The 13,308-nt window shown below is 44.2% G+C and overlaps 1 protein-coding gene across 1 annotated transcript; it reads right to left on the bottom strand.

The window, feature by feature from the left end:
• Window positions 1-7,938: 7,938 nt before the first annotated feature.
• On the bottom strand, window positions 7,939-9,321 carry LOC137345142 (probable G-protein coupled receptor 139). Its single transcript, XM_068008612.1, has 2 exons — window positions 9,252-9,321; window positions 7,939-8,849 (listed from the first exon to the last, which is right to left on the bottom strand). Exons 1-2 carry the CDS (start codon window positions 9,319-9,321, stop codon window positions 7,939-7,941), a joined length of 981 nt encoding a protein of 326 aa, XP_067864713.1.
• Window positions 9,322-13,308: the final 3,987 nt, after the last annotated feature.

Here is a 13,308-nt window from a genome sequence, read left to right as displayed (position 1 = left end):
TGCAGATGATGTGGGCAGGGTTTGTAATGGGTATTTTGCCTCTGTCTTCACAAATCAGAGGGATGATGCAGACATTGTAGTAAACGAGGAGTGTGAAATATTAGATGCAATTAGCATAATGAGCGAGGAAGTACTGGAGGGTCTGGCATCCGTTAAAGTGGATAAATCACCAGGGCCAGACGGATTACATCACTGGTTGTTAAAGGAAGCCAGCGGGGAAATAGCAGATACACTGAGGATCATTTCCAAATCCTCACCGGATACGGGCGAGGTGCCAGAGGAGTGGAGCTCTGCGAACGTTATACCATTGTTGAAAAAGGGTGCAAGTGACAGGCCAAATAATTATAGGCCGGTCAGTCAAACTTCGGTGATGGGGAAATTATTAGAATCAATTCTGAGGGACAGGATAAACTGTCACTTAGAAATGCACAGACTGATCAGGGACAGTCGGCATGGATTTGTTAGGGGAAGATCATGTCTTACTTACTTAATTGAATTCTTTGAGGAAGTAACAAGCAGGATTGATGAGGGCAGTGAAGTGGATTAGAGTAGGGTATTTGATAAGGTGCCGCATGGGCAGTAAAATGAAAGCCCATGGGATACAGGGGGAATGTGGCCTGTTGGATCCAAAATTGACTCAGTGACAAAACAAAGGGTAGTAGGCGATGGATGTTTTTGTGAATGGAATGTTGTTTCCAGTAGCGTTCCACGGGGCTCAGTGTTGGGTCTCTTGCTATTTGTGGTATATATTAATGATTTGGACTTAAACGTGGGAGGCATAATTGGGAAATCTGCAGACGAGACAAAAATTGGTCGTGTAGTTGATCATGAAGAGGATGGCGGTGGACTCCAGAATTATAACAGCGGTTTAGTTGAGTGAGCAGAAACGTGGCAAATGGAATTCAATCCAGAGAAGCTCAGGTCTAATTAGATAGACATACACAAGAATACAATCAGACACTTAGGGTATAAGGTCAAAAGCACAGAAGGAGAGAAATAGAGAGATTCATGCACAGAGATAAAGATTCATCTACAGGGTTACAGGAGTCAGGCACAAAGTAATACAGCATTAGTCAGACTCGAGAGCACAATTGGACCCACAGGCATAAAGCGTCAGACAGACTGTAACAGAGAGACAGATGCACCAGTACAATTAATTCATGCAGGGATACAGCGTCAGACACACTGGGGTACACAGCCAGACTCATAGGGTGAAAACCTCAGACACACAGCTCTAAATAAGTCAGACACACTGAGATACAGTTTCATTGACACATTGACACACAATCAGACACACGACGATTCATAGTCAGCTATACTGGGATACCGAGTCACGTGGAAAGGTATGCCGTGTCAGGCACACAAATATCAAAAGTCAGACATGAAGGGGCAGAGACAGACACACTAGGACAAAGAACCGACATGCGGATACAGAACACAACACATAGAGAACCGGGGTCATGCTCACACAAGGGTACAGAGAGAGAGAGAAAATGGGACACAGGGTCAGATGCACAAGAATATATAACAGACACGGGGATATGGAATCATAAATACAGTGTCTCAGAGTCAGAGACACAGGGATACAGAGCCAGTCAAAATATAGTCAGACACACAGGAATATAGAGCGGAACACGCAGAGATAGATATTCAGAAAGGTGGGGTACAGAGTCAGAGACACTTGGATACAGAATCAGGCACACTGGAATACAGAGTCACAGACACGGAGATTAAAGGATCACAGAGACTCAGAGCCATACAAACAGAAATGCAGAGTCACAGAGATGGAGGGTCAGATGTATAGAGGTACAGGGTCAGACGCAGAGTGATACAGGGTTATACACACAGAGATAAAGAGCCACAGAGATACAGAATCAGATATGCAATGATACAGGGTCATACATGAGAGATTCAGAGTCAGACACATAGAGATACAGAATTATAAACAGAGAGATACACAGTCGTACACATAGCGTTACAGGATGAGACACAGAGACACAGAGTCAGGCGCACAGAGATACAGTCACAGAAATTCAGAGTCATAGAGATGCAGGATCAAATACACACAGATGTACAGAGTTACAGAGATACCAGCTGTGATGCACAGAGATACAGGGTCACAGAGATACAGGGTCAAACGCACACAGAGGTACAGAGTCACAGAGACACCGGCTGAGATGCACAGAAATACAGGGTCACAGAGATACAGGATCAAACGCACAGAGGTACAGAGTCATAGAGATACAGGTTGAGATGCATAGAGATACAGAGCCAGAGAGATACAGGGTCTGATACACAGCAATACAGAGTTGGGGGAGATGGTGGTGTTGTAGTAATCTCACTCAGCCTGTGCTTTGGTGGCCCAGGCTAATGCTGTGGGGAGACGGGTTCAAATCCAACCATGGCAGCTGGTGGAATCTAACCTGAATTAATCAATAAAATCTTAAATGATGTCATGAAATTATCATCAATTGTTGTAAAACCCCATCTGGGTCACTGATCTCCTTTAGGGAAGGAAATCTGCTGTCCTTACCTGGTCTGTGCTACATGTGACTCCAGGCCGACAGCAATGTGGCTGACTCTTAACTCCCCACTGATATGGCCAAACAAGCCACTCTCTTGTTATGGATGGAAAGCAAATGCTGGCCTTGCTAGTGATGCCCACATCCCATGAAAGATAAAAAAAAAACACTGAGATACAGAGTTGAATTGATACAGAGTCAAGCAACCAGGAATAGACAGTCTGAGGTACTCGAATGGAGAGTCAAACTCACTTAACCGAAACACTACAAGTGTAGTGTCTCCCACCCATCCTCCTCCTCTAACCAAAAAAAAAGGACTCTTGTGTGGAGGGTTTGGTAAGGTAAGGTTTTCCTTTCTTTTTAAATCTCTGTTGTCCATTTAGTGCGGAGGGGATGGAAGCTAGGGCAGTTGCATGGTCCTCTTGCAGGATGTGGGAGGTGAGGGTCACCACTTGTGTCCCTGCTGACTTCACCTGTGAGAAGTGCACCCAACTCCAGCTCCTCGCAGACCGCGTTAGGGAACTGGAGCTGGAGCTGGAGCTGGATGGACTTTGGATCATTCAAGAGGCTGAGGGGGTGATAGAGAGCAGCTATAGGGAAGTAGTGACACCTAAGTTACAGGCTAAAGGTAGCTGGGTGACCGTCAGGGGAGGGAAAGGGAATAGGCGCACAGTGCAGGGATCCCCTGCGGCCGTTCCCCTGAATAATACGTATACCATTTTGGATACAGTTGTGGGGGACGACCTACCAGAGGAAAGCCACAGTGGCCAGGTCTCTGGCACTGAGCCTGGCTCAGTGGCTCAGAAGGGAAGGGGGGTATAATAGGAGAGCGATAGTGATAGGAGATTCAGTGGTTAGAAGAACAGACAGGAGATTCTGTGGTCGCGAATGAGACTCCGGATGGTATGTTGCCTCCTGGGTGCCAGGGTCAGGGACGTCTCGGATCGAGTCTATAGGATTCTTAAGTGGGAGGGGGAGCAGCCAGCGGTCGTGGGACATATCGGTACCAATGACATAGCTAGGAAAAGGGATGAGGACCTGAAAAGAGAATATAGGGAGTTAGGTTGGAAGCTGAAAGGCAGGATGAGCAGAGTAGTAATCTCAGGATTGTTACCGGCGCCACGTGCTAGTGAGGCTAGAAACAGGGAGCGAGTGCAGCTGAACACGTGGCTGCAGAACTGGTGTAGGAGGGAGGGATTCAGATATGTGGATCATTGGGATACCTTCTGGGGAAGGTGGGACCTGTACAAGAAGGACGGGTTCCATCTGAACTGGAGGGGCACCAATATCCTGGGCGGAAGGTTTGCTAGAGCTCTTCGGGAGCGTTTAAACTAGTTTGGCAGGGGGATGGGAACCGGAGCTACGGATCAGTGGATGGGGTAGCTGTTGAACAGGCAGATACAGAGTGCAGAGAGTCTGTGAGGAAAGTTAGACAGTTGACAGGGCAAAGTTGCAGCCAGTATGATGGGTTGAAATGTGTCTATTTTAACGCAAGAAGTGTCAGGAATAAGGGTGATTAACTTAGAGCATGGATCAGTACTTGGAGCTACGATGCTGTGGCCATTACGGAGACGTGGATATCACAAGGGCAGGAATGAATGTTGGATGTTCCAGGGTTTAGATGTTTCAGAAGGAATAGGGAGGGAGGTAAAAGAGGTGGGGGAGTGGCATTGTTAATCAGGGATAGTATCACAGCTGCAGAAAGGGAGGTCGTCGAGGAGGGTTTGTCGACTGAGTCATTATGGGTGGAAGTCAGAAACAGGAAAGGAGCAGTCACTTTGTTGGGAGTTTTCTATAGAACCCCCAATAGCAGCAGAGACATGGAGGAACAGATTGGGAGGCAGATTTTGGAAAGGCGCAGAAGTAACAGGGTTGTTGTCATGGGTGACTTCAACTTCCCTAATATTGATTGGAACCTCCTTAGTGCAAATAGTTTGGATGGAGCAGTTTTTGTCAGGAGTGTCCAGGAAGGTTTTCTGACTCAATATGTAGATAGGCCGACTAGAGGGGAGACTATGTTGGACTTGGTGCTCGGCAACGAACCAGGCCAGGTGGCAGATCTCTCGGTGGGAGAGCATTTCGGTGATAGTGATCACAACTCCCTGACCTTTACTATAGTCTGGAGAGGGACAGGAGCAGATGGGATGGGAAAATATTTAATTGTGGGAGGGGGAATTACAATGCTATTAGGCAGGAACTGGGGTGCATAAACTGGGAACAGATGTTCGGTTGAGGAAGCAAGGATCAGACAGGGCTCGAGAGGGGGACAAGGAAGCCAGGAAGGAACTGAAGAATGGACATAGGAGAGCTAGAAGGGGACATGAAAAAGTCTTGGCGGGTAGGATTAAGGAAAATCCCAAGGCGTTCTACACTTATGTGAGGAACAAGAGGATGGCCAGAGTGAGGGTAGGGCCGATCAGGGATAGTGGAGGGAACTTGTGCCTGGAGTCGGAGGAGGTAGGGGAGGTCCTAAATGAATACTTTCCTTCAGTATTCACTGGTGAGAGGGACCTGGTCGTTTGTGAGGACAGCGTGAAACAGGCTGATATGCTCGAACAGGTTGAGATTAAGAGGGAGGATGTGCTGGAAATTTTGAATGACATGAGGACAGATATGTCCCCGGGGCCAGACGGGATATATCCAAGGATATTACGGAAAGCGAGGGAAGAGGTTGCTGTGCCTTTGGCGATGATCGTTGCGTCCTCACTGTCCACTGGAGCAGTACCGGATGATTGGAGGGTGGCAAATGTTGTTCCCTTGTTCAAGAAAGGGAATAGGGATAACCCTGGGAATTATAGACCAGACAGTCTTACGTCGGTAGTGGGCAAATTATTGGAGAGGATTCGGATAGACAGGATTTATGATTATTTGGAAAAGCGTGGTTTGATTAGAGACAGTCAGCATGGCTTTGTGAGGGGCAGGTCATACTTCACAAGCCTTATTGAAGTCTTTGAAGATGTGATAAAACACATTGATGAAGGAAGAGCAGTGGATGTGGTGTATATGGATTTTAGCAAGGCGTTTGATAAGGTTGGCTCATTCAGAAAGTGAGGAGGCATGGGCTGCAGGGGAAGTTGGCTTTCTGGATACAAAATTGGCTGGCCCATAGAAGACAGAGGGTGGTAGTAGATGGAAAGTATTCAGCCTGGAGCTCGGTGACCAGTGGTGCTCCACAAGGATCTGTTGTGGGACCTCTGCTCTTTGTGATTTTTATAAATGACTTGGATGAGGAAGTGGAAGGCTGGGTTAGCAAGTTTGCCGATGACACGAAGGTTGCTGGAGTTGTGGATGGTGTGGAAGGCTGTTGTTGGTTGCAACGGGACATTGACAGGATGCAGAGCTGGGATGAGAAGTGGCAGATGGAGTTCAACCTGGAAAAGTGTGAAGTGATTCATGTTGGAAGGTCGAATTTGAATGCAGAATACAGGCTTAAAGACAGAATTCTTGGTAGTGTGGAGGAACAGAGGGATCTTGGGGTTCATGTCCATAGATCGCTCAAAGTTGCCATCCAAGTTGATAGGGTTGTTAAGAAGGCGTATGGTGTGTTGGCTTTCATTAACAGGGGGATTGAGTTTAAGAGCCGTGAGGTTATGCTGCAGCTCTATAAGGCCCTGGTTCGACCACACTTGGAATATTGTGTTCAGTTCTGGTCGCCTCATTATAGGAATGATGTGGAAGCTTTAGAGAGGGTGCAGAGGAGATTTACCAGGATGCTGCCTGGACTGGAGGGCATGTCTTACGAAGAAAGATTCAGGAAGCTGGGGCTTTTCTCATTGGAGCGAAGAAGGATGAGAGGTGACTTGATAGAGGGGTACATGATGATGAGAGGCATAGATAGAGTGGATAGCCAGAGACTTTTTCCCAGGGTGTAAAGGGCTATCACCAGGGGGCATAAAATACAAGAGCTCCCTTCCGAACAGCACAGTGAACAGACCTTCGCAAATGGTCAGCAGCCATTCGAAACGGGGCTCACTACCTGCTCCTCTCCGACAATTAAAATGGGGAAAAAAGTTGGGGTTTCCTGCCACGCCCATATCCCGTGAATGAATAAATAACGTCTCGCCAATTTATAACAGTAGGGTCTGGTTACTGTTGTGCTGAAAGCTCAACATCTTTTGATGCTGATTTTTAATGATAAGTTAATTGTCTGGACAACCTTCGCTACGGAAGTTTATGAAGTAACTTCATTAGTGTTTTCACACTCCATTGTTCGAAAAATATTTTTACATGTGTTAATGCTTATTAAGCTCCTGTGTGCCTAACTAACTTCCAGCTCTGATTTGTGACCGCTTAGTTTGTTTAGTGCATGATGTAGTGTTTGGATTCTTCCTTCTCATTTGCGAGAACCTCTCTCACTCAGAAGCTTGGGGATAAGTTAATCGATGGTTAATAAATTGCATTATTTATGATCCAAATTGGGTAAAATGCAACAGAGATCGTGAACTTAGTCAAACATTATTCATCCCTCCACCTGCACTGGAACCTAACCACCTAACCCAACCGCCTCCCACCAATCCCAGACAAGTTCTTACTCAGGGGTTAAAGGAGGGAATGTAGGATGTGTCTGATGTTTCAGCTGTTATTTTTCAGGATACCAAAACTCAGATTTCTTACAACAGGATCTCCACAACTGAGGATAATACTTGGATTCACAGTGCAGGAAATCTCATGCACCTGTTGCACTGCATGGGCTCGGTAAAAATAATACGTCAGAATTCTACTATTTGAACTTCATTAAAGTGCAGTTAACTGAGTTGTCAGGGTTTTCTTTTTTGATATATTGAAGTAGGGACAGGTGCCACAGACTATCCCATTACAAACTGTCAGGATAATTTTTGCGAATTTCAGTAATACCGTGAAGCATTAGTATTCTCATTCTGTTCTTCTACACTGAAGTTCTACATGTTGTCTCTCATGGTGATTGAACTCCGTGTCACAGTGACGAATTCAATTCAGTAACTGGGGAAAAACAGCTGATTTGTCACATTGATCAGTGTCGAGTTCTGACAGTTTCCTCCATTCGAAAACCTATCATGTTACAAGATCCCGGTTATATTTGTCAATGAGGAATGGTGCCTGACAGTGAGACCCACACTGGCAATATTCACACCAAGAGTCCGGAATGTTACCAATATCAACCATCGCAGAACCTCTGTTTCTGCAGCAAGTGAAACCCATCATTGTTATGTTTGAAACGTGAACTTGAAATGTGCAGATTTTACAGGAATAAGTTATGTTTACTCAATGAATGAAGGGTGAAGAAAGAATGTAATACTGACATCAAACGTGTGCTACAAAATGGAAGAACAGTGCACAAAAGAGCTTATCTAATTTTCACATTACCGAAAAGAAGGACATTGTATGGTGGGAAATGAGTTGAACTTGAGCTTCAGATGTGAACAAGCTTTCTGTAATTTTATCTGCATTTTCTAACTAATCTCAAAAGTACTGGCCTGGGAGATTTCAGCACATTCTTCAGCTCTTCTCTGAATTTTCTCTGGGTCGCTACATAAATACATGGGTTTTGAATGCAACTCAAAAATTTAAGGCAAGTTCCGGTTTCATTGGCGATATATCCAGGGGCTGTGCGGTCACCACGGTAATTATTGGTGTTTGGCAGTCTGGTCGCCACGAAACTCACAGCAACGGTCAACCACAACAGGACAAAACAGCCCGATACAGTGAACAATAAAATAATGGATTTCCTGCGGTTCTCCATTTCTGAATCACTGCGATTCTCACTCCTGTTACCCCGGAGTTTCCTGCGGATTCTATTGGCCACTAAAATACGTCCAATGGTTGAACAATTAAATGAGACAATTAAAGTAAAAGGAAGCCAAACCAGCCAGGCGCTGTGAAACCAGACCCACGCTGTCCCGAGTGGTGAGGGAAAAAAATCCACGCTTGGCCGACAGCCCCACTGCACCTTGTTAATTATTTGCTGAGCTTCGATTACAAATAAAAAGGGAATATTCTTGAACAAACACAATAAACAGAACACTGTTATAACCACACCTGCAGTTCTTGCCGTGCAATATCTTGCCTTAAACGTCTGGAAGCAGACAGCAACAAAACGGTCAAATGTGAAGGAGACTGTGAACCAAACAGACAAATCAAAGTTGACATTACCTATGTATATAATCATCCTACACACGGGGGTGTAAGACAGGAAGGAAAATGGAAAGTGATAACTGAAAATACGATACACCATTACATTGATGATCATGACCAGGAGATCTGCTGTTGCCATGGACACCATATAAACAGAAATACATTTGGAAAGGCCGCAGTTTTGTCGGGAGAGAATCACAATCGCCATCAAATTCACTGTAAGAAAGAGAAACGAGATAAATAAGGTTTTAGTGGCTGTTTGAAATATAAATGGTGATATCTCTTGACAGCATTTTACTCCATACAGTATGATTATATAAGATTAGCAGTGGAGTAAGTTCCTGGGAAACCTATATTTAAATGAGCTGCTGTGGCGCTCCCTCTGCACGGGTGACACTTGATTCTTTATATGGGACCTTGTAGGAACATTATAACATCAGTAAGGCTGTCAGATTAAAGGAAACGGAGAAAGTGTGGGTACCCTGTTCACGAGTTTGCTCCAGTAACCACCGGCTGTGCAATGCTGACATCGGAGAAACATGTTATCTTCTTCAATATACAGTATAAACAAAGTGATAGTTAACACAGATTACGAACAAATAGTTAATAATGGCTCACCAAGGACACCCAGGGGTGCGAGAATTGGGTAGTAAATGTCTTTCGTCAGCAGAATAGCTGGTTTCCCCATTTTATGTGAGAATGGATGGAATCTGTAGAAGTTGAAAGACTGGTGCACTTCTGAGCTTGTGCAAGGAAACCTATATTTATACACGCCTTAAACCTCCAAGGAGTTAATCAGCTTTAATCATAATTAACATTGGTGGCAGTCATTTCATAAATAAACTCGGTAAGTTGTTTTCTGACATTTCAGAATTAGGGAAAAGATTAACACTAAGGCAATTTTAAAAACACAGAATTAAAACATTATTTACAAGTTGAATGACTGTGGATCCCATTCCCACAGGACCAGCCAATGTCGCTCGCTTTGCATGAATTGTCCTGACGCTGACCTTCACTCTAAGCTATTGATACAACACCTGCAGATCAGGCAGCAGAAGGACAACTGCAATATTTGTGCTAAAAATGGTCCTGAAGCAATACAGGTGAGTATAGTTTTCTGAGACTAGTGGGACCAGTACATGTAAACAGAGGTCTACATGCTTATCCTTGTTAGAGTTACACCACATTCACACTAGAGGTGGCCATAGACCTCCAGAACTAGTTGTACCCTTCGATTATGCTTGAGGTGAGCAGGATGTCCCTGTAATAGTGGTGTGACATCACTTACTCTAGAGGTGACCAGGTTCCTTTCATACTAATGGCATCTATGATTACAGTAAACGTGTCCATCTTCCTCTATACTGGTAGCACCGACACTGACAGGAAATGTGACCATCCTGTTCCAATACTAGTGGTTCCCTACATTGACAATGGAGATAAAAACCATTGTATGATACTCTTGATTCCCATTATTTACTGTAGAGGTGGTGAATGGTGGTAACCCTACACTTATGTAAGGTATGTGATTGTCTAAAATTGCAATGGAGGTAACAGTGCTCCTCCGTTACTAATGGTTCCCTGCACTTACACAAAAACTAAAGAACATAAGAGATATGATCAGGAGTAGGCCATATGTCTCTCAAATCTGCTCTGCTACTCAATGCGATCACTGCTGATCCTTTTCCTTAACTCCACTTTTATGTCCACTCCCTATAGTTCTATTCCATGAAAGGCTGTGAATGTGTCTATCTCAGCATTAAAATATTTTTTAAAGGATGGCGCATCCACATTCCTCTGGAGTACACAATTCCAACGATTCACAACCATTTGAGTGAAGAAATGTCCCTTCAGCACAGTCCTAATCTTAACCCTAGCCCTAAACCTTTATCCTGAGACTGTGGACCCACATGTTCTGGATTCCCCAGGATTACAATTCACAGCGTTTAGTCTAATAAACCCCTTCAGATTCTTATTTGTTTCAATGAGATCTCCTCTCATTCTTCTAAACTCCAGAGAGTATAGGTCCAATTTACTCAGCCTCTCATCATAGGACAACTCACTCATCCCAGAAACCAATCTGGTGAACTGCTTCCATAGCAATTATATTTTCTCTTCGATATAGAGACTGAAACTGTGCAAAGTACGCTAGGAGTGGTCTCACCAGAGCCCTGTACAATTGTAACAAGACATCCTTATTACAGTACTCCGATCTCCTTGCAGCCAAGGCCAACATCCCACTTGCCTCTCAATTGCTTGATTTTCCTGCATGCTATTTTGTCAGCGTTCCTTGTACGAGCATACCCAACCCCGTCTGAACATCAATATTTGGAAGTTTCTCAACTTTTAAAAAATTACCTTTTTTTTCTTACTACCAAAGTGAATAACCTTACACTTCCCCACATTATACACCATCTACCACCCCTTTGCCCACTCACTTAACCTGTCTATATTTCCAGTAGTCTTTTTGTGTCCTCCTCACAAATGAAAGGTGTATTTGCTACTCCAGTACAAGTGCAGCAACCACAATTGCACTGGAGGTGATCTTGCCTCTCCTGTCCTAGTGACACTGTACACTTACACTAAAAAGTGTTCTTCCAGTATGAGTGGTTGACCTGCACATGAATTGAAGGAGACCATGTTCCTCCAGAACAAGTGTTGTCCTAACTCACACTGGAGACAGATTTCCAACCGCGATGTAAGTTCAAACCTAAACTTACCTTCGAGGTACCATTCTTCCTCCAGTGCCAGTGGTAATCCAACATTTACACGAGAGGTAAAAATGTTCCTCTGGTACTGATGGTGCCCTATCCTTGGGCGAGATAATACAGTTCTCCTATGGAATACAGTGGAGACATATATGCTGCTTCAGTACCTGTGGTACCCTGCAATTACACTAACGATGACAATCGTCCTCTGGTACGAGTGGTAAACTGCACATATACAAGAGATGATCGAGTCCAACCGGTACCACTAGTAATGCATAGTTACACCAGAAATGTTCATGCTCCTCTGTTACTAGTGCTGCAACATCAACTACACTAGATCTGACCGTGCTCTTCTGGTCCTCGCAATGACCATACACATACACCAGGTGTGATCGTGCTCTTCTGGTACGAGTGCTGTTCCTACACATGCACTGGTTGTGAGCAAGCTCCTTAGTAACTAGTGGTTCCCTGCACATGCATTATCAGTGACTGTGCTCCTCTGTTAATAGTGTGCTTGACAAACACATCTGCAGGAAGTGTCACTGGCTGCAGAAGCTTGAACTCCGGGTTTCAGAACTCTAGCGGTTGCTGGAGTCACTGTGGTGCATCCACGAGGCAGAGAACGAGGTCTACCTAATCCCATTTGCCAGCACTTGGCCCATGGCCTTGAATGTTATGATGTGCCAAGTGCGCATCCAGGTACTTTTTAACGATGTGAGGCAACCTGCTTCTACAACCCTCCCAGGCAGTGCATTCCAGACCGTCGCCACCCTCTGGGTAAAAAAGTTATTCCTCAAATCCCCCTTAAACCTCCTGCCCCTCACCTTAAACATGTGTCCCCTCGTAACTGACCCTTCAACTAAAGGGACCAGCTGCTCCCTATCCACCCTGTCCATGCCCCTCATAATCGTGTACACCTCGATCAGGTCACCCCTCAGTCTTCTCCGCTCCATAACATTTAGATGCTTAATGAAAGAATTTAAATACATCTTGTGTTAAATGGTAATTTTCCAACTATGTAAATGCTTGTGACGTTAACCTGGTTTCTGTTTGAAAAATTATTTTGAGTGAGTAAGCGCTAATGCAGAAATAAAACAAGATCAAATAAAGTCCGAACATTCATTTACAATTGAAAATTCCCTGAATAAGTTGCATTGAATTCTTCATCACTGAAGTTATGACATCTCTGACTTCCCTTTTTGTCTCTTATCTTCTCTACCATTCGTGAGAGGAATTGAAGTATTGATGCAATTGTCTTTTGAAAATTGAGATTAAATCTGCTTTCACCAAACTGTCAGACAGTGCATTCCAAACCAGAACAACGTGTGGTTGATTATTTCCCCTGATTATCTCCTCGCATCGCTGTCCCATTTTTATTCACCTTTATTCTGTGCTCTCTGGTTCCTGACCCCTCTCGGCTACTGGAAACAAACTGTCCTCATTTATCCAAACTGAGTGAAAGAATTTGAATGCCATTTGCTTCTCCAGGGCAGCTGCAGATTAACTAGTAGCTGCTGAATTTGGACAGTGATGAACAAGTGACAAAAATCCCTCTGAATCCCCCAGGGAAGCAGTGGATAGAAACAGTCAAGATGGAAAGTGAAACAAGTGACACTTTAATGCAGCAGCAAAAACTCATTGCCACATTTTCGAGGTAGTTATTGCTGAAGTTTATGTAAACTGGAGGTGAAAAGTGAAAGACGTTTCATAAAATTTGTGCAAAATGTCTGTTTCTCAACTTTGTAAATCCTTGTGATTTTACAGCGGCAGATGTTGAGAAAATTATTTTGAATGCTTACTGGCTAATGCATAAATGCAACAACATCAAGAAACGAATCGTTTACAGATACAAGTGTAAATATGGGTCAGAATTGTTCTGTGAAATGTCACCAGTTGTAAATGTTTTCTTGGCTGCATCATTTACCTGGCTGTAATTTCAGGAATTGTCATCCAGAGGAATTTAGAAACCT

The sequence above is a fragment of the Heterodontus francisci genome, chromosome 28 (assembly GCF_036365525.1).
Source record: "Heterodontus francisci isolate sHetFra1 chromosome 28, sHetFra1.hap1, whole genome shotgun sequence".
In the NCBI taxonomy this organism is placed as follows: domain Eukaryota; kingdom Metazoa; phylum Chordata; class Chondrichthyes; order Heterodontiformes; family Heterodontidae; genus Heterodontus; species Heterodontus francisci.
The sequence above is the reverse complement of the archived record's forward strand: the minus strand, read 5'-3'. Positions and strand labels throughout refer to the sequence as shown.

Coding starts and splice junctions, on each gene's coding strand:
- LOC137345142 (XM_068008612.1), bottom strand. CDS start 9,321: ATGGGGAAACCAGCTATTCTGCTGACGAAAGACATTTACTACCCAATT. Junction 8,850..9,251: donor CGCACCCCTGGGTGTCCTTG/GTGAGCCATTAT, acceptor TCTTTCTTACAG/TGAATTTGATGGCGATTGTG.